General features: G+C 47.2%; 2 protein-coding genes across 5 annotated transcripts in view; both read right to left on the bottom strand.

Annotated features, from left to right (window-relative positions):
* LOC120413576 (nuclear pore complex protein Nup153) overlaps window positions 1-13028 on the bottom strand; it is a 31864-nt gene extending 18836 nt beyond the window's left edge. For 2 of the 4 annotated variants that reach the window (XM_039574486.2, XM_039574497.2), the window contains exons 1-4: window positions 12353-13027; window positions 5004-5330; window positions 3231-4941; window positions 1348-3132 (exon numbers count right to left, since the gene is read on the bottom strand). In XM_039574486.2, coding sequence (XP_039430420.1) covers window positions 1348-3132; window positions 3231-4941; window positions 5004-5330; window positions 12353-12463 — 3934 coding nt within the window. In that variant the 5' untranslated portion in view covers window positions 12464-13027. Of the gene's footprint in view, window positions 1-1347; window positions 3133-3230; window positions 4942-5003; window positions 5331-12352 lie in introns of all 4 variants that reach the window. The other 2 variants (XM_039574467.2, XM_039574477.2) reach the window with 2 other exon arrangements.
* A 4198-nt stretch (window positions 13029-17226) lies between these two features.
* On the bottom strand, window positions 17227-21884 carry LOC120413469 (uncharacterized protein K02A2.6-like). Its single transcript, XM_052707205.1, has one exon. It carries the CDS (start codon window positions 21691-21693, stop codon window positions 17362-17364), a length of 4332 nt encoding a protein of 1443 aa, XP_052563165.1. The 5' UTR covers window positions 21694-21884; the 3' UTR covers window positions 17227-17361.
* Window positions 21885-25695: the final 3811 nt, after the last annotated feature.

Genomic DNA, 25695 nt, shown 5'->3' with positions numbered 1-25695 from the left:
CAATTTGACTCATTATTCCTACCGTCAGATTGGGTAGTAAGATCTTCATAATTCAGGGCATTTTGTGCTTACAACTTTTGATAGGGTTGTCAAATCTCCAATCTTCTGAACTTGTTGGAAAGGTCTTTTCAATACCTTTATATAACATGTTGGGTTTTCTTACAAAAACCACCCTTTTTACAATCTTCTTTTCTTCGGGACTTTTGTTAAAATCGTTTTTTAGCATAACTTTTGATGTATCTTACTAAATTTTATAATTTTCAATAGCGAATCCAATGAGACCAACATCCCAAAAAACACACAGACATTTGCTCAGAATTTGATTCTGAGTCGATATGTATACGTGAAGGTGGGTTAGGAGGTCAAATTAAGAATTTCATAATTCGAGTGATTTTATAACCTTTTCTCAATGAGGTGAGGAAGGTAAAAATCACAAATTCCCTACTGTTAGACAAACTATGTATTGTGGTTTGGTTAAGCGTTTTAGCAAAGGCCGTTGCAAATATTTTTTAAAGCTTATGGTGAAATTTTGAAATTGTTAAATTTACGATTTTTTTTCAATTATTGAGTGTTTGAATTTTATAACTTTTGAATTTTTGAAAACAAGCTTTGAACACATGTTTTACTCGATCGTCAGTCGTCATTTGTCGATAAAAAATCAATCTGTTATCGATAAATGAGAACTCACCGTTGACAAATTACGATCGTAATAGTTCGAGTGAGAAATCTCGATCGATAATCGAGTAATTACAATCGAGTGCAATAATCATCATATTTCAAGTATTTTGTTTTATTATTATTTTTATTTGTAGAAATACATTATGTTTTTATTCACTTTAAACAGGTAAACACAAAAAAAAAACATTATTTTACAGTTCTTGTTCGGTAACTGGGCTGTGAACGTAGCCCAGTCATCGAATGCTGCTCGCTAACTGGGCTGAACGAAAAATAACGAGGGGACCACCGATGCATGATATTTTCGTGATGAAATATAAAAGTAAAAGTTACTCAAATTGATTCACAGTGCTTACTTTTCATATTTCTTCAACTGTGACTTGGAATTAAATATAAAATTGAAAAAGTATTTTTATTTATTGAACATGGTTTTTGCATCCAATAACACCTCGGTCATTTTGGTTTGTTTTGGTTTTTTGACGTTAGTTTGCTTTTTAACTGGGCTACGGCCCAGTTAAAAAGCAGCCCAGTTAAACAACGCCCAGTTACCGAACAACTACTGTACTTCATTGTTTCAATAGTCTACGGAAGATATCAAATAAAATTCTTAAGTTTTGAAACCCCTTAATTTTATTAATTTTTCCCTCCCTTCAACTCAATCCCCGTACTTACCACCAAAGATAGGAACACTGGTCGCTGTCGTCGCAGCGGACGACGCCGGAGCGGCCGCCGTCGTAGCCGGAGAAGCACTGGAAGTTGTCGAATTCTTCAATTCTGTGGTGGCAGCGCCGCCAACCACCGGTTTCGGCGATCCAAACGAAAACATTCCGGATGCAGGTGTCGTAGTCGCCGATGCCGACGCAGGTTTGCTTTCCGCAGCTTTCGCCCCAAAGCTAAACGACGGACTGCCGGACGCAAGCGTTCCGAACCCGACCGTTGCCGGTTTGGTCGGTTCCGCTGGCGTGCTAGAGGGAGAGGGGGATGCGGCGCGTTTGCCGAAGGTTATGGGAGATGATTCCGCCGTTGTGGTGGTGGTGGTGGGTTTGGGTGATCCAAAGCTGAAGCCACCGCTGCTGGGGGAGTCCTTTTTGGGCGCTTCACTCGCGGGTTTCGCTCCGAACGAGAAGCCTCCGGAGCCGAAGGTCGCCGGTTTAGGCTCGTCCTTCTTTTCGCTGGCTTTACTGCTGTCAGTAGTGTCGGCGGTTGGTTTCGCGCCGAAGCTGAATCCGGTTCCGGAAGGGGGGGTTGCCGTTGTAGCAGTCGTACTGCTGCTACTTCCAAACGAGAATTTGGGCTTGTCGTCGGAACTTGCTGGGGCTGTTGTGGCTGCGGCAGGTTTGCTGCCAAACGAGAATCCTCCAGAACTTGGAGTTGGCGCAACGCTCGAGGCTGGAACTCCGAAGGAGAATCCGGATTTTGGGGATTCTTTACTGTCGGCGTTTTTGGGTGGCACGCCAAAACTGAATCCAGAACTGGCGGTTGTCGACGCTGCCGCAGGTTTGCTTCCGAACGAGAAGGACGGCGCGTCCGTTGGGGTTGATCCGGGTTTGGCCTGCTCGCAGCAGGCGCACTTGCTGCGGGTGGCCTCGTTACGGGTCATGCAGGCACTGCACTCCCACTTGCCGGCGGCTTGCTGCGCAACCAAACTCTTGAAGCCCTGGTCGGACGTCGGCGCAGCGGGCATCGTAAACATCGACTTGATGGCCGCCGGGACGGCGGAAGCAACGGCAGCTGCCGGAGTGGCGCCCGGCTTTGGACTGCTACAGCAAGCGCAGCTCGTTTTGTCCGCTTCGTTCCGGGTCATACAGTCGGAGCACTCCCACCGGGCGGATTGCTGGGCCACGAGCGCCTTGAAGCCGGCGTCGGTGGTCTTCGGTGCCGCCGTCAACGGTTTAACCGGCGTTGGCGCCGGTTTCGCACCCGGCTTGGGCGTTTCGCACGACACGCACTTGGTCTTGTCCGGATCGTTCCGGACCATGCACGCGTCGCACTCCCACTTGTTCGAGCCGGTCAGTTTGAACGCGTTGCCGAAACCGGCCGCGGGGGCCGCGGGCTTGGGCGCCAGTGCCTCTAGACAGCTACCGGATTTGAGCGCGTCCAAACAGCTACCGCTCTTGAGCGGTAGAGGCGCCTTCACCGGGCTGACACTTGCCGCCGCAGGTGTTACACTCGATTTGACCTTGGCCGTGTCCGGGTTGAACTGGAAGCCGGTCAGCTTCGCCGGTCCGCTTGCCTTTCCGAGTGGTTCCGGGTTGCTAAACTTGAAGCTGTTGAGCGTGGCGGGTTTGCTCGGGGTTTGGGGCAGGTTCAGCTTGGCTGGCGACGAGAATTTGTACGCTCCTGCTGCGTTGGAGTCTTTCGAGATGGCGGCGGTGGCCGAAGCTGGCAAGATGGTGGCGTTGTTGGATTTGAAGGTGGTGGTGCTGCTGCTGATGGTGCTCATCTTGGGTTGGGTTTCTGTGAGAGTTGGAAGAGAGAGAATGTAGAATTTTAGTGAAACTTCGAACGAATAAGTACTCAGCAAATAGGTACTGCTTTCAATAGGTAGGACTTACCGCTCGTCGCCTTCTTCCACGCGGGTTCCCCGTTTTTGTTGGCTCCGTTGGTGGCCGCCACGCTGCTTCCCGACGACACCTTAATATCGAACTTGGGCACCGATTTGAGGCCCGCCAGCTGCACCTCCGGAAGCACCAGCTGCGGCACGGGATTGCTGCTGTCCCGGTCGGCGGCCGACTCTTCCCGCACCCGGTGCAGCTTGCTGCGAATCTTGTTGGTGTGCTTGCTGGAGTTGTTGTTGTTGGAGTCGTCCGGCTCGGCCGCGCCGGGCAGTTTGTACTCGGTCGGTTCGTTCAGGATCGTGCCGGCGTTGGACTCGGTGGCGAGTCGACGCACCGATTCGGTGTTGGTTTGGAGGCGTTTCATCTGAAGCAGCTGGGAGATGCTGGGGATTTGGAGCTCGTTGGTGGGGGGTTTGTTGGTGGATGTCGAGTTGGACGCGGAGGCGCTCTGGGGCCGGCTGTACGGCGTTCGCGGACTAGACATTCGTATGCTGCGGTTGATGGTGAGGTCTTCCTCGTTGAACCGCCGGCGGGCTTGCACTAGGCCGGGAACTTTGGCGGACGCCAGTGTGCTGTTGAGGCTGAGGCTGCTGCCCAGTTTGCGGGCTTCGCTGAGCGGTCCCGAGCACTGGTTCATGATTTCGAGAATGCGCTTGGCGGTGTTGGACAGGGCGGACGTGTCCGACGCGAGGCTGTTGTTGGAAGAGGAAAAGTTGGAGAGCGCCGAAGCGGGCCGCATCTGGACGGGCACGCGCAGGGCCTTCTGGCGGATGTCCCGACGGGCGCTGTAGGCGGAAGCTCCCCCGTACATGGTCTTGCCGTTGTAGAACGGCGAGTTTGCAAACAAACTGCTGTTGCTGCTGCCCAGCGAGGAACTGCTGCCGTACAGGGACGCGTTGAACGTAGGTCGTCCAGAGACTCCACCCGCTCTTCCAGCGTTCTTCGCCGAAAACAGACTCTTTTCCGTTTCCAGATGCGACGAGAAGCACAAATCTCCAGTCGAACCTCCCACCTTGAGCCGCTTGCTCCGGCTCACGTTGCCCATAAATCCGGACAACCTCCGACTTCCCCCCGCCTCAATCTGGTCCGACTGGCTCAGATTCAAATTCGATACGCTGCTACTCTCCGAAGCACTCTCGTTGACATTCCCGTTCGAGAGCAGTCCTCCTCTTTCGGCATCCTCCTGCCTCAAATCCTCGTTGCTACTTTGCTGCGGCAGCGCCACGGAACGTCCAAAAACCGTACTCCGCGTGCCAAAGATCGGCGCCGCAGGCGGTTCCGAAATCGACCGGTCCACCCCTGCGGGCGCCACCGTCTGCGGAATATTCAACCTCTTCCGGCCGCTCACCTCCCGAATGCTACGCCGCTGCCGGATCGAGTTGGAAAATCCCGACTCGTCGTCGACCTCCGCCACTTCTTCATCGATTGGATCTGCGGCCGTCGCGGCTCCAAAATTGTACGGCGCCGTCGCACGGTTCGCGTGGCTTATTCTCTGCTGAAGCTGCTGCCGCTGGAACATCCCACCTTGGGAACTTGGCTGATGCTGCTGCGGAGACGTCGACGGCGTCGACGAAGAGAACGCACTCCGACCCCTCGGAACCGTCGCACTCATCGGCAGCGAGCTGCGCCGGTCGATGGCCGAGATGTTGAGGCCGCTCGGGCCCGGCAGGGCACTCAAATCGTCGTTAAAATCACCGAGCGATGTGTTCTGCAAGAAACGAACCCAAAATTAGTCAAACTCAAAAACATCAACCCCGCCAAAAATCTCACAAATCTCTCCTCGACCCGCTTTTTCTTCCTGGTCGGCGGCGCCTCATCCTCGTCCTCCTCTTCTTCCTGTTGTTGTTCCTCCAGCTGTCGCAGCAGGTTCCCGTTGCGACCTGCTACGGCCACGGGAGGCGGAGAACTGGACGAGGACAACGATTCGGCCGTTTCGCGGGGGCGCTTCACCGCCGACGGCGAGAACCACTTGGACAGGGCGTCCGGGATGATGCTGGAGACGCGCGAGCGCACCTTCCGGATGATGGACTGCGGAAACAGAAGCAGAAAGGTGCGGTTGGTGTCGGATGGTGGTGGTGTTGATGGATGTTGGAGAGTCTTTTTTTGTTGTTGAGAATTTGAAGCCGTATTTTGGGGAGGGGGAAATTCAGATGTGCAGCGATTGAGACCGGAATGGGAGGTGTTTAATTTTGTTCATCGAATAGGTGACGAATGGAGGGGAAGTAATGGGAAGATAATTGTATTAATTATTTATATAAAACATCAGTGGAGAAGAAACGAACAGTACGGTACAGTTTATTGAGTTGTAAACGTTCGACGGCAGAAGTTGCTAATGAAATTGATTTATAACAAGGTTTTAGGAATAATTGGTACGAGCAAGGTTTAGGAGAATCAACCACTCACACAAACACTTTTGTTGTTATAAAAAAGATAGGGTGACCAGATTTGATTTATCTATTTTAGTTAAATTTTGATGTTACAGCAAACTTTTCGAAAATCGGAAAAAATAAGATAAAGGTAAAAAGTAGACTACAGAAGATTTAAAAACATTTAAAACCCACCTCCGGAAACCCCGGAACATTTCCGGTGGCCAGGAACTATTTACCATGTCCTAAAACTAGGATAATTTGTTCGTCAAAGAAATGCTACCGGTTTGTAATTATAATTTTCGGATTAAATTTCAAAAGGACGTAAAGTGCCATTTGAAAATAAAACTCTTTTTACATCGGTATTTGATCAATTTACGAAAAAACAATTTCAAAAATGCTTGATATTGTCCTTCAAGTGCCCTAAACTACAAATAAAAGAAATTTTGTTTCAATATGGAGAAAAACGAAAATTAGTGTTGGAGGTCACCGTGGTCTTACGGTCTTTTGAAAACTAAACCGATTAGTCTACTTTTGCAAGATTTTAAAAGGGGCCAAATTTTGCCTATCTTATTTATTTTGGAAATATTGTATTCTCCCATTTTGATGCACAAAGAGACTGGGTCAGGAAAATCCAACCATAAATAAGTTAATTTTTGTCCTGATTCAAATATTACTAAACTTACTAAAAAAAGGGAGCTTCCCGTGCAGAGTCTACACACCAATTTTTCATTACTGAATTCAGTTAAATTTACTGAAATCTGCACTACTGAAATTTTCAGTAATTGAAAACTTGCTGAAATTTCAGCAAACTTTGACAGCTCCATAGAAATTTTAACTGATGTTCAGCGAAAAACTTGCTGAAAAATTCAGTAGTGCAGTTTTCAGTAAATATTTACTGAAAACGAACATCAGAATTTGCTGTGTAGGCGTTATCTACAAAACCAAAATATTGCGTAACGTAATAAAAGAACGCCTCCGTGTAAGCACGAGAGCAAGCAGCAGTCAAGTGCTCAGTGCTCCATCGTTTTTTCGATTTTTTCGCCGTAAATTACCGTGATTACCCGCGAGTTTGCTCCTGCAGCATGCCAAAGGCCGGCCGTGGCCGTGGCAGTTCGAGTGCGGCCTCGAAAAACCCGCGAAGTTCGTCTACCGGCCGTGTGCAAAAAGGTAAACAAACCAACGCCGTGTCGACCGCCATCGCGCAGGGGAGCGTGAGCGCAGAAGGCATCGACAAAAAGTTGCTACATCCCGGATATGTTCCAAGATCACCAGTGCGAACCCGTTCCGGTACTTCCGGTGCCACGACCAACACGTCAACATCCGCCAACATTCCCATCAGGAACGAGTTCCAGATGCTGAGCGACGACGAAGAAAACAACAACAACAACACCGACGGTAGCAGCACTACCGACGACGACGATGACGATCGTCATGCACGGAAAAAAGTGCCGACGCCAAAAACGAACAATTCTCCAAAGGAACGTAGACCACCTCCAATTTTTGTTTTGGATACGTTGGTGGACGATATTGACGAGTTGCTGGAAGGCCTCGGATATTGTCTGAAAATCGGTAAGTCGTCAGTGCAAGTCTACACATTTGACAACAAGAACTTCGACCTGGTTGTGGAGAAATTGAAGGGTAAAAACTTCAAGTTCTACACATTCGACTCCGTGCAGAAGACAGCCGTTAAGGTCGTCTTGCAGGGGTACCAAGACCGCCCGATCTCCGACCTCAAGAAGGACCTCTCGGGTGCTGGAATAACGCCGCGTGACATAAAAGTCCTCTCGCGGAAGACAACAGTCACAGGTACACACACACTGTACCTGTTGTACTTCGACCGCGGCACCGTCAAGATTCAAGACCTGCGACGAACTAAGGCGTTGGACGGGTTTTGGGTAAACTGGCGGTTCTACTCAAAGAACCCGTCGGACGCAGCACAATGCCACCGTTGCCAGAAATTCGGCCACGGCTCGCGGAACTGCAACCTCCCGCCCCGCTGTGTGAAGTGCGGTGAAACACACCTCTCTGAGGCGTGTGCACTGCCGTGCAAGGCGGACCTGGGGGACAAGGCAGAGCAAACCAAGGCGCGCATCAAGTGCGCCAACTGTGGAGGTAACCATACCAGCAACTACCGTGGATGCAGTGCACGAAAACATTACCTCGAGGAGCAGGAAAAGAGGAAGAAGAAAGCAGCAGCGTCCCACCCTCCTCAGCGAAGTACGAGCGTAACCGTGCCGGCTGCTGGGCAGCGTACGGTTCCCGCGGACAACTCAGCATTCCCCCCTGGCTGGGGGCGATCGTTTGCCAGCGTGGTTGCTGCCGCTAGCGGCAATGCGGCCCAGCAAGAAGTCACCGGGGAAGATCTCTTCACCCTGCCAGAGTTCTTTGCTCTCGCGGGGGAAATGATGTCGAGGTTTCGGACCTGCCGTAACAAGGCGGAGCAATTTCTAGCCCTTGGGGAGCTGATGATCAAGCACATCTACAAAGGATAAAATACTGTGATTTAGTTATAAGCTTTTTCTCTTTCTTTCCCCTTTCCTTTGCAATTTTAGCAAGTTTTTTTTTTAAATTTTTCTTGCTCTTGTCAGTGCCATAGTTATAGAAATAATTGTTCCAAAATGGATTATGGTGCAACACACAGCTGAAAGGAACTCCAAAACTCTGTTATGAACTGCAAAAGAACTGATTGTATCTTGATTATTCACCAATAAAACCGAATTGAATTGAATAATAAAAGAACGCTCCATCTGATATTTCACAGTATTTTTTGATCTAGATACCTTTTAATACCATTTACAAACAATAATTTGATATTTGTTGATATTTGTGTAAGATTGTTGTTTGAACCTCACCAATCCGTCTGACTTAGAATTTATTTTGTGCGGTACTACTCTGCCGTTCTACGCATAATTGTCCCATGTTCAAAAAGGTGCAACTGAGAAAAACGCGATTGAAATTGTCCGACCGATTTCTGTGTTTCTACGCATAATTGTCCCGTGGGTTCCTATTCGCCCTATGTGTCCCTAATCGCCCCAGTTAGCAGTTTATCACCCTTATTTGTGATTTTCTTGGTAAAACTAATGATTCCGTGTAAGGAAATAATACTTGGTGGGACAATTATGCGTAGAAGTTTAACGATGGGACAAACAAACTTGGTGTTGTTTTTAATGAGTTTCCGAACAAAGTATCAGATTTTATGTGTTTTTCTTAAAGTAGGTACACATCAAACTAAACTTAAAAATGTCATAAAGTCAAAATCGTCCAAAACTGACATGGGACAATTATGCGTAGAACGGCAGTATACTTTTAGAAAAACACAAACAATCTAGTACTTTGTTCGGAAACTCATTGAAAACAACATCAAGTCATTATACTTCTACGCATAATTCTGGAGTTTTTTTTTAAAGGTCCAATAAACCAAATTTTCAGTGTTTGGTTTTTAAGTGTTTTTTAATACCCCGACTTAAGGGGTTAAATACATGTGAATCGGCAAAAAAGTCAGAGGTCGGTATGAGTACATATTTTAACTTTTTTCTAAATCTGTTTTCAGGGTATGAAAATATACATTTTCATCTGTTAACAAAATAAATTTAAAGACATTTGGTTGAATCATTGCTGAGATATAGCTTTTTGAAGATAGCAGTTTCACTGCTACACTGCGTTGACCTAATCGGCTCAAAATTTTGGTGAAGACTCGTTGAACCAGTCCCGTGCATGATGAAGGCCGATTAAAAAAAAAACATTTTAAAAAAAGACAAAAAAAAATTGTTTAAGTTTTAAATATGAAAAAGCGTCAGTTTTTGATTTTTGTGTTTTTCAAAAAAGGTAATTTTAAAAATCGGGCTTCGTCATGCACACGGGATATGTCTTGGGCGTCTTCACTACAAATTTCAGCCAATTTGGTCCATCCCATCTTGAGATATCGTAGCACCCGTTAATCAACTCGGTGTTTCGAAAAAAAACGCTCAGAAAGTTTGACAGTTCAATTTACGCATGGCAAAATTTTGAGTAAAAAAAAAGTCTACAACTCAGTTTATTCAAGAAATATCTGATTGAAACTTTTAGGAGTGATTCAAAATAATCTTTTTAGTGAATTCAATATTTTTTTGTAATATGAAATTTTGTGATTTCTTACATGTATGTAACCCCTTAAGAGCGAGTCCACGAGCAAAGCATACCCATCTCGCATCGACCTCACCAATCTGCCTGAAATTTTCAAGGGTTGTTTGTACATATAAAACTAGCATCTGGCCAAAATATGAGCACTCTAGGTCAATGGGAAGTGGGGCAAATCGGGACACAAAGTTTAAAGGTTCAAAAACGTAAAAAATCTTAAAATTGCTATAACTTAGGCAAAATTCAATTTATTTTCAAAATTCAAAATGCATCTGAAAGGGCTTAAAAAATGCAACAAAATGCAGGGTAGAGCATCCCAATTGGTTAAATCTAAAGGGAGTTATTGGCATTTTAGTGAAAAAATAGCATAATTTTCAAACTCAAATAAAAAAGTGTTCCATCCAGATATCAACTCGGTTCGACCTGCAGCTTGTAGGGGACATCTGGGACTACCATCCGAGACTGAGAACACTTTGGGTAAGGCAGATTAACATATTAAATAAACACTTTTACTTTTAGTGATTTTTTAGGTTGTAAATTTTTGCTCGGGGGACCCCTTAGATCCCATTTTCTGGTGATTTTATCATATTCGTGTTCCTGAGACAATTTCACAATAGAAACATGCATAAAAATGTTTATTTTGATCCATTTTAACCCTTTAAAAAATGAAAGTTATATAAAAATAAGAAGCTGCCTTTTTTCTGGTGTCATCTAGTATCCTTGGAAACGAGCTTGATTTTCAATAAATGTGAATCGAATTTTTTTTTTACTTTTATTTTTAAAGGGTTTAAATGGATCAAAATAAACATTTTTATGCATGTTTCTATTGTGAAATTGTCTCAGGAGCACGAATATAATAAAATTATCACCAGAAAATGGGATCTAAGGGGTCCCCCGAGCAAAAATTTACAATAAAAAAAATCACAAAAAGTAAAAGTGTTTATTTAATATGTTAAACTGCCTTACCCAAAGTGTTCTCAGTCTCGGATGGTAGTCCCAGATGTCCCCTACAAGCTGCAGGTTGAACCGAGTTGATATCTGGATGGAACACTTTTTTATTTGAGTTTGAAAATTATGCTATTTTTTCACTAAAATGCCAATAACTCCCTTTAGATTTAACCAATTGGGATGCTCTATCCTGCATTTTGTTGCATTTTTTAAGCCCTTTCAGATGCATTTTGAATTTTGAAAATAAATTGAATTTTGCCTAAGTTATAGCTTTTTTAAGATTTTTTACGTTTTTGAACCTTCAAACTTTGTGTCCCGATTTGCCCCACTTCCCATTAACCTAGAGTGCTCATATTTTGGCCAGATGCTAGTTTTATATGTACAAACAACCCCTGAAAATTTCAGGCCGATTGGTGAGGTCCAAACGACGTCTCATACAAAAGGGTATGCCCTAGTCGTGGACTCGCTCTTAAGGCAATTTCAAAAACACCCAAAAACTGGAAATTTGGTTTTTTTTTTACCCTTAAAAAAACCCTCCAGAATTGTCCCACCAATTATTTTCTTTCACGGAATCGTCCGTTCAACGAAGCATGGAGTCTTTTTGACAGTTAGGCAGTTTGCCTGCATTTCTTTGCAGAAACGTCAGCCTGCATACATTTGGATTTGATTGCGTGTTTGCCGCAAACAAGTTTGCAAGTTTGGCAAACTGTCAAACACAAAAAAGTTCGTGTTTGTTTGTTTGCCATAGTCTAAAACCTCCTTTATTTTTATCTATCTTGAACAAATTTATCTTTTAACGTGAGAACATTTTAAAACCCTTATGCCTTTGGGCAACTTGGATATCAAACTTCATGGGATTCAACTTCAAAATTGAAAAATAATACTTCCGTAGTAACTTTTCAAATGGGTATTCAAGGTTTCGTCCTATTGAAAATTTACTACGGATTATCTTATCGGCGTAAAAGTGCGTTCCAATCACTAAACATTTACATAGGTACATAGTACATAAGCAGGACGAACTGAATGTTTACAGTTGGTACATTGGATAATCTCAAACAAACGCGAGATTTAAAAACGTATAGGAATTACTAAATAACCACAACAGAAAAGCAAACAAAGTCTAAATTTTCAAATCTTGGTCATATCAAATTTCATAAAAACTAATAAACCAACATCTGGTAGCCCTACGACCACACACTCTCATTCACTACACAACTACAACTTTTAGCACAGTCCATCTCGCTCTCACTACCGGACAGCGTAAAATCGACCTCCACTCTTCACACTAGTACGAGAGCGTAGTGTGCGTAGAGTACTTTACGAGTGTTTGTGACCGTCTTCGCCCGTCGTCGGAGTAAAGCTGAAGCAAGGCTAACTCGAAAGAAGACTTGGAAACAAAATTGGCAAGAAATATAAAAATGTAGGTAAAAAGACACCCCAAAAAAAGTGTGTGTGTGAGGGGTCTTCTCTCGAAAGAAAAGCATAAAAAAGGAAAAGCTTGGACCCTGAAAACTGGGACAAAGCGGGACGACCCTTTGCGGGACGAGCGAATCCTTGAAGTTTCAGGACGTTCCGACCTCGTTCCAGAAAGTGGGTGAAGGTGGGTGGGAGGGGGGTTGGTTCGACCGTATGAAAATGTGCTTCTTCTCTGCAAAGTGGCCGTGCGCCGCACAGAAGGCAACTCACATTGTTGGGGTCATCGTCTGGGTTGCTGTCGGTGCTGGTGTTGAGCACGGATGCTGCTGCTGCCGCCGTCGTGGCCATCGCTGGTGACCGACTGCCGGAACCTTGAAACATCGGGTCGACACCTTGGCCTGGCTCGTTAAAATCAGGAATCACTTCACCAAAAACTTCGAGGCCTCCTCGGATGGCGCGTGTGACTTTTTCTTCTTCCCTTCCCTCCCTCGCGCTTTCCGAAAAAAGTGGCCACAACACAAAAACTCTTCACTTCACCGTCGTTGTCCTTCCGCGGACATTTTCCAAGGGGAGAAACAGGTCACACTTCCCGCTGCGGGAACCACTTTTTCGCCTCGATAAAGCGCGCGCGGCCCACAACCGCGGCCACACGCGAATTTCACTCCGAGAGCTCAACCTTCTTCTTCTTCTTCCTGGTCTGCTGCGCGCTGATGCTTGGCCTAAAAGGAGGAACCTGCCGGCGCTGAAAACGCCACCACGGCCGGTGCAAAGTACGCTCCAAGGCCGCGTGCTACCCGCGGGGACACTCGCGATCCGGAATCACGCACTTTTGGAGGTGGCCAAAAGCGCCACCGATTTCCAGAAGTTTTTTTTTTCTTCCTTCCACTAGCTGCTCTGGTCACACACGCACACGCGACGACTTCTTGGTTCGATTTGAAGCAGCAAGGCGTTTTGAGAGTTTTTGACAGCGGGCGAAATTCAAGATGGCCGCCAGTGAAAAGGGTTGCCTGATGACAGTGGGGTTGCCGGTTGGACTCTAGAAATCTGTTCTTTATTTTGGAAAACTCTGTAGTTAGTCATAGCACAGAGAACAGATGTACATCTTGGTTCTAACTTGTGTGTAAACCGTGTAAACTAAAAAAAATGCGTTGCATACAATCTTGCATCAAAGAAATTAGAGTGTGCAGGATACGCTAGGCAGCGCCACCGTCGCGGCTGAGAATACTTGACATAACAATTAAAAGGCTCAATAATTTCGAAAGAAAATAAATGTTAATCTCGTTTAAATATAAAATTCACTTCTGTATAATTCCAGTTCACTAAAAATAATACAAAAATGCATTAACATTAACGAAAACATAACAGAAAATTCATTCAAAAATTATTTTTCAAGCGACAACTTAAAATAGTCCCTTTACACATGTTATGTCCGATTTCGTTTTGTTTACCTTCTTTGGCGCGTAAAATTGCAACCCTCTGATGAAGGGCAGTCAGACATTGGTCTGATGTCGTTCGTACGGAATGTTTTATGCAGTGATTAGATGGGCCAACGTTCTGCTACTGTAGGCCATCATGATTTTGGAAGTGGCGCTATCTAGGCGGATGGTGCACACCCTAGCTCTTTTCAACGTATTTTGGTTTGAATTTTTACACACGTTTTTCAATGCTGTTTGTTCAATAATATACATCTGTTCTCTGTGACTAAACGTCAAAGCAACTTTTTCATACAGTCGACTCTCTGGCTGTCGATCTTCTCGATATCAATAATTCTCCATCTATCGATGAATTCTTCAGTCCCTTCAATCTGCATACTTCAATTATCTTCATTCCTCGATATTTTCCCTTGCTTGAAGGATCTCTTCCTCGACGGTCCCTTGGATTCTGTTTGCTTTAAAAATCTCTTCCGGTTGTCAATAATTTCACTTTCTCATGGCTTACATAGACATTTTTCTTGGCGAAACGAAGCGTTGAAGGGTGTTTGACATTAGTTTGTTTTTGTTTGATGGACGTTGCCATGATTCTCTCCCATAGCTGGGTATCAAGAAAAAAATATTTTCAATCGAGTCTTCATTTTGCATCGTTCTGTAAACTGATGATTCTCTTCCTCGACGGTCCCTTGGATATTGACAACAAGAGAGTCGACTGTAACAAAAAAAGATTTTTGTCGAATTGAGAAAATCAAGGTTTGTTTCAACGTAAAATCGGCGTTGATTATATTCAACAAAAATTTTGTTGAATCAAACCTCGTACAGGCTGATTCTACAAAATATTTTTCAGCGTGTGTTGATAGACTAAGGACTTCGTAAGAAATTTTTATGGAATTCATCTGTAATTTTTCAATGGTTTTCGCGTAAGATGCTAGTGTGAAATTTTTTGGCATTTCAAGATGGTGAAAAGACGGATCGAGCAGACAATTTTGAACGCTCGCGACTCCAAATCGCCCCGTAATTCATTACGGTAACTAGGGGAGTTATACTCATTTCAATCATCCTAAGCCGTTCGACCAATTCTCATCACTTTTGCAGTTTTCCGCTATTGAATCAACATTTTTTGAAACATCAACAATGGAGAGTTGCTTGCTCACTTTTATTTGAGCTATTTGTTACTTTGGAACAGTCAAAAACACTTTATGAAAGCTGTAATTCATGATTAAAGTGCTGATAGGCCGATAATAGAAATAGGCTGAGAAAGGGCATATTTCCCCTACTTCACAAAGCTGCCGCCGCCGCTATGAGTTTCTGATCGGACGAATAAATTTTCTTATTTACCGCGACCTCCAAGACTCAGATAAGTTCTGTGTTGGGTGTTTCGTGGGTTTTGGTTCGAAGTTGAATATTTTGTTTTGGTATTTTAGGTAACATCAATGGCTGTTGGTACCGCCGGCGGCCCTCCTCAGCATCCTCCAGAAGGATCCGGAGAATAGCATCGGTTCCGAGCAGCGGTCGAAGGGGTTTAAGTTTGATTGACGTGGTCATGCCGAAGGTGTTGGCCATCCGGCAGAACAGGCCGAATCATCAGCAAAAGACGATTAAACCTGTGTGGTGTAGATCACCCTATTGTGGTGTAATTGAGCGCACTCCACTGAGTGCCCCTTTGCCCAGCCCTGCAATGACAGATCAAACCTGATCTGTGAGTGCCACGCACACAGGCGGGCGTTCCGGGCGGACTCTTCCTCCTTCTTCGGGTGACAGTTGGACTGGTCGGACGTGTGCCCGCACTTCGCGCGGCGACTTCCCTCGGCAGACGATTCCCGATAGGAATCAAGGATCACACATTGGCGACCGTGACGGAGTTGTAATTTTATTTACAACTTCAAGAACCTGTGGGGAATCGTCTGCTGAGGAGGATTTTCATCGGTTTTGGTTGGCTGAAGTTGCCGGAGAGTGGCAAGTATTTTTTTTTTGTGTGAAGCAAGTGCTAGTGTGTGGTTGCTTGGAGGTGGATTTGACGGTCCGTCAAAATGTTTGCAGAGCGCGGTGGAGTTCGAGCCTTGAAGGTTGCAAACAAAGACAATCGCGTGGGGCACGGTGGGCAAATGGGCCTGCCGTGGCAAATAGCCTGGAAGGCCGCGATTAGTTGCAATGAAAGGAGAATCGCGTTGGGCACGGTAGGTCAAATGGACCTGCCGTGGTAAATAGCCTGGAAGGCCGCGATTGATTGCAACAAAGGAAAAGAGAGTCGCGTTGGGCACGGTGGGTCGAATGGGCCTGCCGTGGTAAATAGCCTGGAAGGCCGCGATTAGTTGCAATGAAAGGAGAGTCGCGTTGGGCACGGTAGGTCAAATGGGCCTGCCGTGGTAAATAGCCTGGAAGGCCGCGATTAGTTTAAAGAAAAGAAAGTCGCGTTGGGCACGGTGGGTCGAATGGGCCTGCCGTGGTAAATAGCCTGGAAGGCCGCGATTAGTTGCAACAAAGAAAAGAGAGTCGCGTTGGGCACGGTGGGTCAAATGGGCCTGCCGTGGTAAATAGCCTGGAAGGCCGCGATGAGTTTAAAGAAAAGAGAGTCGCGTTGGGCACGGTGGGTCGAATGGGCCTGCCGTGGTAAATAGCCTGGAAGGCCGCGATTAGTTGCAAAGAACAGAGAGTCGCGTTGGGCACGGTGGGTCAAATGGACCTGCCGTGGTAAATAGCCTGGAAGGCCGCGATTAGTTGCAACAAAGAAAAGAGAGTCTCGTTGGGCACGGTGGGTCAAATGGGCCTGCCGTGGTAAATAGCCTGGAAGGCCGCGATTAGTTTAAAGAAAAGAGAGTCGCGTTGGGCACGGTGGGTCAAATGGACCTGCCGTGGTAAATAGCCTGGAAGGCCGCGATTGATTGCAACAAAGGAAAAGAGAGTCGCGTTGGGCACGGTGGGTCGAATGGGCCTGCCGTGGTAAATAGCCTGGAAGGCCGCGATTAGTTGCAATGAAAGGAGAGTCGCGTTGGGCACGGTAGGTCAAATGGGCCTGCCGTGGTAAATAGCCTGGAAGGCCGCGATTAGTTTAAAGAAAAGAAAGTCGCGTTGGGCACGGTGGGTCGAATGGGCCTGCCGTGGTAAATAGCCTGGAAGGCCGCGATTAGTTGCAACAAAGAAAAGAGAGTCGCGTTGGGCACGGTGGGTCGAATGGGCCTGCCGTGGTAAATAGCCTGGAAGGCCGCGATTAGTTGCAAAGAAAAGAGAGTCGCGTTGGGCACGGTGGGTCAAATGGACCTGCCGTGGTAAATAGCCTGGAAGGCCGCGATTAGTTGCAAAGAAAAGAGAGTCGCGTTGGGCACGGTGGGTCAAATGGGCCTGCCGTGGTAAATAGCCTGGAAGGCCGCGATTGATTGCAACAAAGGAAAAGAGAGTCGCGTTGGGCACGGTGGGTCGAATGGGCCTGCCGTGGTAAATAGCCTGGAAGGCCGCGATTAGTGACTGTTCCACGGTGCTGAATCTCCAACTGGAAGTCTCGCCTTGATGGAGAATACGGGACCGCTGGATTGGCCCGGGAATGTCCGTAGGCGCTGAGAACGAAAATTATGGAGAAGCGCGCGATACAGCGGTTTCTAGTAGAACGACTAGTCAGAAACCGTAGGTGCAAGAACCAGCTAATAGAAAGAATTGCAGAGGACCAGCTGGAGCACGTAAAGCGACAAGCGGACAGCAAAAGTTATTTGTGAAACTGTTAGATACGTTGCTATGCAACAGAAAATACAGTTTTGGTTGTAGCGAAAAACTGTTTATTACATCCGACTTGCTTGGTGGTCGGGATTGAACTGACTTGCATCAGCTGTGCAGGTCAAGGCCTGCTACATCTCCCCCTTAAGAGATGTCGTACAAATTCAGCCACCGTGGAATTCTGGATGGTCGAATGGGACGTCGTGGACCAACAGGAAGTACCGGTGTCGGCGGCTTCGGCGGCGTTACGGGCTTGTCGGCGGGTACGGCATCTTCTTCAGGCAGCACATAGTGGTTTGTGCCAGATCCACCTTCCAGTGGATCTTCGGTTCCAGGCAGGGCCGGTGCTGCGGGACTGTCCGGAACAGGAATGTCGATCTCGATGGGAGCTTCATGTTCTTCCTGGTCGGCTAGCAGCATCGGTCGAGCTTCTTCGATCAGGATCTCCCACGGTAGACGTTGTTGGACTTGGTCAGGAACTTCAGCATCGTAGCGAGGGCGTAACTGGTTGACGTGCGAACTCACGATCCTCTGTCTTCCTTCCAGGTCCAGCTGCACGATGTAGTTGACGGAACCTTTCCGTTCGACGACACGGCCGGGAATCCAGGACTTGGTGTTGCGCTGGTGGTACTCGGCGTAGACCAGGTCATCGTCCATGAACTCGCGCTTGACGGCTCCATGCCGACGGTTGAACTGCTCGTTCTGCTTGTGGTTGACGGCGACCGGTGTGGCAGGAACAGGCATCTTCAGCAGGTCCAGTGTGGTGCGCACCGGTCGTCCAAGGAATGCTTCAGCTGGAGACGTCATGTTCGGTGTGTTCCGATTGGGCGTGGAACGGTACACCGACAAGAACGTTTGCAAGTGCTCCAGTGTGGGCGAGCCTTCCCCCTCACTCAACTTCTTGAGGCCACGTTTGAGTGAGTCAACGAATCGCTCCGCTTGGCCGTTTGACTGCGGGTGATAGGGCGCAGTGCGGAGGTGGGTGACACCATTTGCACGGCAAAACTCCTCGAACTGCCCGCTGGTGAACTGCGTTCCGTTGTCTGAGACCAGGACGTCCGGGTTGCCGTAACGGGAACAGGTCTCACGAAGCATGTCCAGGGTTGCAGTTGCGGTTTTGGCACGAGTGCGGAAGATCTCGGGCCACTTGGAGTAGGCATCCACGATGACGAAGTAGTAGTAACCATCGACTGGTCCAGCGTAGTCGATGTGGACACGTTGCCACGGCCTGTCCGGGAGAGGCCACGACTCGAGGGTCGCCTTCGTCGGGGATTTCGCTGCAGCAGCGCACGGTTTGCACTGGCGAACAAACTGCACCACATCGTCGTCTACGTTCGGCCAGTAAACGTAGCTGCGGGCCAGAGACTTCATGCGGTCCATCCCTGGGTGTCCGCGATGCAGTTGGCGAATGATCCGTTTGCGGAACTTGAGGGGCACGACGATCCGATCGCCGAACATCACACAGTCGTCGACGACTTGGAGTCCATCGCGCCGAGCGAAGAACTTTCTGACGTCAGGGTCAGCAATCAGCTTGGCGCTCGCTGGCCAACCTTCGTTGAGGAAACTCACCACTTGCTGGAGAACTGGATCCTTTCGCGTCTCAGCCACGATCATCTTATGAGTGACTGGAAGGTTGCTGATTGAGTCGTCGAGGATGGCTCTGGCTTCGGATTCGACGTAGACGGCGGCAATCACGTAATCCTCGTCTGGCCGGCTTTGGGATGACATCAGCCGGGAGAGGAAATCAGCGTATCCGAAAGCCGTCGTCGAAACGTGCTGAATGTCGAAGTCGTACAGCAGGAACGTCAAGGCCCAGCGTTGAATACGATTCGCCGTGTAGACAGGAATGCCTTTCGTCGAGCCGAATACCTTGAGCAGCGGTTGATGGTCGGTTTTCAGGAGGAAGTGGCTTCCGTACAGCATCTTGTAGAATCGCGTGACAGCGAAAACCAAGGCCAGGGCTTCCTTTTCCACTTGTCCGTAGTTCATCTCCGCTGGCGTCAGTGAGCGAGAGGCGTGCGCGATGGCCTTCACCTGACCGGACGGGAATCGGTGCATGATGACGGCGCCGAGGCCGTACTTCGATGCATCTGCTGCGACAACGATCTCCTTGGACGGGTCATAGTGGGTGAGCAGCAGATCGGAAAGCAGGATGGCCTTGAACTGCTCGAACGATTTCTGGCATTCTGCGGACCAGCGCCAGGGTGCGTCCTTCTTGAGCAGGTTGTCCAGGGGAGCCCGGAGCTGCTTCATCTGCTTCACGAACCGTCCGTAGTAGTTGATTGCGCCGAGGTAGGACCTCAGCTGCTGGACATCCTTCGGCGGCTGCATCTGGGCGATGGCCTCCGTCTTGGATGGATCGGGCCGAATGCCGTCTTTGTCCACGATGTGTCCGAGGAACTTGATCTGTGGCAGGGCGAAACGGCACTTTTCGATGCGTAAGTGAAAGCCATACTCACGCACGCGCTCGAGAACAGCGCGAAGACTGCGATCGTGATCCTCTCTGGTGCGGCCAGCGATGAGGATGTCGTCCAGGTACGTCTTGACTCCAGGAATGCCGGCAACCATGCTGTTGGTGATGCGCTGGAAGGCTCCAGGCGCCGGCTTGACTCCAGGCGGCAGTCGGTTGTACTGGAAAAGGCCACGATGCGTGTTCACGGTGAGCAGCTTGCGCGATTCCTCTTCGACCTCGACCTGCAGGTAGGCGTCAGACAAATCGAGATGTGTGAAGAAGTGTGCGCCAGCCAGTTCCGCGAAGAGGTCGTCGGGGTGAGGCAGCGGGTGACGGTCAGATTCAAGCGCGTTGTTCAGCCCCGTCGAATAGTCACCGCAAATCCTGACGGAGACGTTGTCCGCCTTGCGCACGACGACTATCGGAGCTGCCCAGTCCGAGAATTGAACTGGCGAGATGATACCGTTGTCCTGGAGCCGCTGCAGTTCTGCGTCCACCTTCGGAAGAGCGGCGTACGCCACTGGTCGCTTCGGGCAGTATGTTGGACGTGCGTCGGGCTTGAGGTACAGCTTCACCTGCGCTTTGGTGCATCTACCCAGCGTGCTTCGGAACACCTCCGGAAACTGCTGCTTGAGTTGCTCGATGACTTGGTCGGGGCGTTGGTGCACGGCGTTGACCAAGTTGTTGATCGGAATAGACCACAGATCGAAAAGATCCATCGTCTCGATGCCAAGGACGTTGAGTTCGGCGCTGTCCGAGATGAAGATGCGTCCACGCTTGGTGACGCCTCCGATGGTGATCTCGGTCTGGAACTCGGCGAGAAGGTTGAGGCCGCTTCCGGAAGCCGTGACAGCAGATTCGTCGGTGGGTCGAGCGGCTGGCTGTCCGATGCTGGTCCATGTTTCTTGCGAAATGATGGTGATGTCGGACGCCGAGTCGTGCTGGAGCTTGACTGCTGTGCCGTTGAGCTCGACCGGAACGAACTTACGCTTGCTTCCGATGTTGCAGACCGTGAAGATACCTTTCGACCTCACGTTCTCCTTGGGCTTCGTCTGCTTCGAGGTGGTGGGCTTGTTGCTGGAGCAATAGCCCTCTTTGTGTCCTTGTTGCTTGCATCTGGAACAGGTGTGCGAAGCGAACGGACACTCTCGAACGTAGTGGTTGTCCCCGCACTTCCAACAGGGCGTTTTCGGGGTTTTTGGTTTCCCCTGCGAGGCAGGCTTCTTCTGGTTGCGAGACACAATGTTGACGTTGCGTGCATCCTTGTTCTCCACCATCAGCGTGTCCTGCTTCAGGTTGGCCACACGGTGGCACTCTTCCACGAGGTTCTCCAGGGTCACCCTGCTTCGGGCAGCAACGCCTGCTGCGCCAGCGTCGCCGGCGGCAGCGCCTGCTGCGGCTGCTTCGACAGCTGCGGTTTCGTCGGCTTCTAGCTTGGAGATCAGTCGGGCTCGTATGTCCGCGTCCCGTGGCGATTGGAGTCCACAGACGAACCGGAGCGCTTTGAACTGGTCCGAGGAAAGCTTGGAGAGCTGGAACGCTTCACAGTGTTTGTTCACCGTGGCAGCATAGGTCGTGAAGTCATCCGCGTCGTTCTTGGCGTACTGCAAGCACTGGTAACGGGCGTGGAAAACGGATTTCTGCCGGCCGAAGAGCTTCTTGAGCTTCGCGACGGTCTGCGCCAGCGTGAAATCCCGGGGATGGTTGGGAAGAACCGTGTTGGTGTACTTTTCGTGGACGGGCGTGCTGAGCTTCCGTAGAAGCAACCTCACACGAGCGGGGTCGTCGAGGTCCTTGCCGTCCTTGGTGAAAACGTCCTCGTACCTCCCGTACCAGCCATCGAAGAAGACTACGGCATCCGGATCGTACTGGAACTCTTGAATTCCGCTTGCCAGCGACTCGACGATCCGTTCTGCGCCGCCAGCCGGATGACCCGGGTTCTGCAACCGTTCGAGGGTCTCCTGCTGCTTGGCCAATATGTCCGTCAGCCGCAAAATCGCGTTCTTCAAGTCCGGATCGGTCATCTTGATGACTTCTTGAGGGTTGGTAGCTTCGAGAATTTTCCGAGAAAATTTTTTCTCCTCGTCGCCAATTGTTAGATACGTTGCTATGCAACAGAAAATACAGTTTTGGTTGTAGCGAAAAACTGTTTATTACATCCGACTTGCTTGGTGGTCGGGATTGAACTGACTTGCATCAGCTGTGCAGGTCAAGGCCTGCTACAGAAACATTCAAGCGCTCCTCCTCCAGTTAGGAAGGTTCTACGGGAGTAGAGTGCGGTCGACGTTAAGATGGGACGAAGAACGTCTGTTTGCGCATCCTGGATCGTTCAAGCTCAAGCTCTTTCAAGCTCTTTTGGAGTACCGGACGACCGGAGCAAAGGTACCGAAAAAACAGGAAATAACCACAAAGTCTTTCCATCGATGGGTTAATGGTGCTGTTGAAAGCAATAATAGTGACATCGCGTGAGGAAAATCGTGAAATTTCACGACGCAGATGCAACACATGGTGTGCGACAAGACGTTGTTTGAAGATCTTTAATCCTACTGAAAATATTTTATGTGGTCAAGTCCAGCCAAACGCCGGCGACGGATTCGGCCGGAACTGTTCAGTAAAGACGCAAGTGAACAGTTGTTGGACGAAAAGATGTTGTGTACACACAAAAAAATATTTCCGAATGTTACATCTTTTATGATGTAACACTTCTGCACGTCATTAAACATTTAAATTTTAATTCAATTTGATGTAAATTTGCAACAAATTATACGTAAAAACATGATTTTACGTGTGATTCAACCGTTTACGTCGAATCTCATGTTTACATCAACTGAGTTTACATGTGATTCATTTTTTCCGTGTCGAGTAAATTCACATATTTTTTTCTGTGTAGTTCCATGACGAAAGAAAGCTTGATTTCTTACCATTCATTCATTCATTACTGTCAAACTCAATTTATAAAAAAAATCAAGCTGTTTTTTTCATGGAGAAGAGGTGAGATGTGTGGTGTAGATCACCCTATTGTGGTGTAATTGAGCGCACTCCACTGAGTGCCCCTTTGCCCAGCCCTGCAATGACAGATCAAACCTGATCTGTGAGTGCCACGCACACAGGCGGGCGTTCCGGGCGGACTCTTCCTCCTTCTTCGGATGACAGTTGGACTGGTCGGACGTGTGCCCGCACTTCGCGCGGCGACTTCCCTCAGCAGACGATTCCCGATAGGAATCAAGGATCACAGAAAACCGGAGGCAGCGGAAACCAACGGGACAACGAACAGCGGAGGAACAGTGGGGCGACCACGAATAAGAACGGAGAAAACATCTCCTCGAAGCAAAAATGAAATGAAGTTTTGGTTATACAGTTGAATCTCTGGCTTGTCGATATCAACAATTGGGTCCTAAAATAAAGCTTAGATTGCTGATATTATTGTTTACAGCGATAAAGCTTATTTTTCTGAGTACAATGACCCTTTGTACGACCACAAAGAGTTTAAAATGGATTTTTAAATCAATTCTGAAAAATTAACCTCGTGGTCCTTCTTGACAGAAAAGCTCCTACTTGACAGCTCGTTCAAAGGGGACCATAGTTGATCCATCGAAAAAATGTTGTCTTGTCAAAAAAATGTTTTGCATTAAAATGAAAAAAAGTGATCAGAAATGGTTTTTGATCGTGTTTTTTACCGTTGTACATAAAAATGTACATAGGGCTTTAGGACCCAATTCTCCATCTATCGATTAATTTTTCAGTCCCTTCAATCTGCATACTTCAATTATCTTCATTCCTCGATATTTTCCCTTGCTTGAAGGATCTCTGCCTCGACGGTCCCTTGAATTCTGTTTGCTTTAAAAATCTCTTCCGGTTGTCAATAATTTCAGTTTCTCATGGCTTGCATAGACATTTTTCTTGGCGAAACGAAGCTTTGAAGGGTGTTTGACATTAGTTTGTTTTTGTTTGATGGACGTTGCCAGCTGGATATCGAGAAAAAAATATTTCCAATCGAGTCTTCATTTTGCATCGTTCTGTAAACTGATGATTCTCTTCCTCGACGGTCCCTTGGATATTGACAACCAGAGAGTCGACTGTATTACGATAATTCAAAAATATACACGTTTAAAATTTAAATAAACTTTTGATTTCATTCAATTAAAAATAAGAAAAAATGGGTATAAAAAACAATGTATGATAAATGTTAATATGATCTCTATGAGCATTGCCATATATTCTGTACACAATTCCATCTATGAATGTCATAAGATAACTCAATGGAAATCTTAATTGACGGCTTTGTCAAATTTCCCCTCCCAGCCATAAGAAAATCTTATGACATCCGAATAAAATTCTGATGTCGAAAGGTCATAAGACGTTCTTATGGATTTTGCCAGTACTTTTTTCTGAGTGTTCAAATCAACAAATACGCAGTAAAATAAGGCACTTGAATATGAATGAACAAAACGCTTTGTTGATTTGAAACACAAATTTTTTGATGAATCTAAAAATCTGTATCATTCGCATTTTTAATATATCTGGCATCACTGTTATTAGAGTTTTCTTTTATTACGTAACGCGTTTCGGGGGAGGGGATCGGAAAATCCCACATTTTGCGTTAAGTCATAAAAGAACGCTCCCAAAGCATGCGGCGAAATAAAAATAAAACGACGACGTCGGTTTGTTTTTGATTTGATTTTTCTTGCCTGGGGGTGGCGTCGGTTTTTCAAAATACCTGCACACACACGTTCGATACAGGCGGTACAGGCGCCGTTGCGCGAAGATGCGCTTGAAATTGCTGCTGCGTTGCGCGCGAAAAAGCAAGTGCTCTAGAGTTTTATTCGAGATCTAAAATTATACATGTCCAGCTTTTCAAAGAAGATGGAGAATCAGTATTTTAGTTGTAACAATGTCGGTTCGTCGCCATGCCAGGGTCCGTTGGCGTAGTCTACGACATGTCTAGGGATACACCGATTTATGTTTGCTACTTCATCGTTAACGGCGAAATACATGTCAGGGTTCCCAAGGAATATGCTGTTAATCCGAACGTTCCCCACAGCACCGTTGACGGTGCATCTCGACAAGAAGAAACCATCTTACACTTTGTGAGGTTGTCACATTTAAGACCCCGGAAGAAATCGAAATTGCCCATGCATTAACTTCACTGAAAGCGTTTAACGATTGTGTTAACAATGGCGAGTGAACATATTGGGAGGATCAGGACATCGCAAAAGCTAAAGAAGTCGATGTTGCGTTTATATTTGTGATCTCCGAAAAATAGAAGATACGTGCTAAACAAACTATTCCGGATTCAAGCCACTAACATTGGAGAGTGCTGGTGTTATGCAATTGAAAATCGTGCCCCATATCATGGGGAAGATTGCATGATAGATCTGCCCACAGTGTGGAGGGAACAGCGGCATAGACGTCGCTGAAAACATCATTCTGAAGATTAAAAAGGCGAACGGGTTTCCCTTCAACTGTTTGACAAAGACATTTGTCTTAAGAGCTCTATTTCTAATCTTCCTGATGTGGTGTCAATCCAGAAAAACGAAATGTGTTGCGTGTTACATGCCGATTCCCATTTAGATACTTGAAGTTCCCGTCCGTGTTAGGGAAGTTGTCTGCAATATAATAAGTTACTGTTGCTTGGAAGAAAAACTTCATGGTTTGGTTTAAAGTCATGTGAACTATCAGAAAAACTAATAGTATTTACTACATTTTCGTCTAAAAACCCGTAAAGAATCCCACTTTTTCGTGAAATCCCAACACGTGGTCTTATGAGCAGGAAAAAATGTTCTTGCATTTTTATCGGCTTGCTGTTTATATACATGTGGGACGGACTATATTAAACGGCAGTACAGTGGACCCGGGTCTAAAACCGGATTATCAAAAGTAGTAAAAGGGCAAACTGATTACATGGCAATTTCTGAGCATTATTCAAGCAAAACAATGTAAATGGGCCCTAGCCCAAGTGTAAACAAACAGTCTGTCCTGCTTTCCTCAGTGGATGTTTACATTAGGAACAAGCAGGACAGACTCTT

This window comes from Culex pipiens, chromosome 1 (genome assembly GCF_016801865.2).
Source record: "Culex pipiens pallens isolate TS chromosome 1, TS_CPP_V2, whole genome shotgun sequence".
Taxonomy (NCBI): Eukaryota; Metazoa; Arthropoda; class Insecta; order Diptera; family Culicidae; genus Culex; species Culex pipiens.
This window is presented reverse-complemented; position numbering and strand designations above follow the sequence as displayed.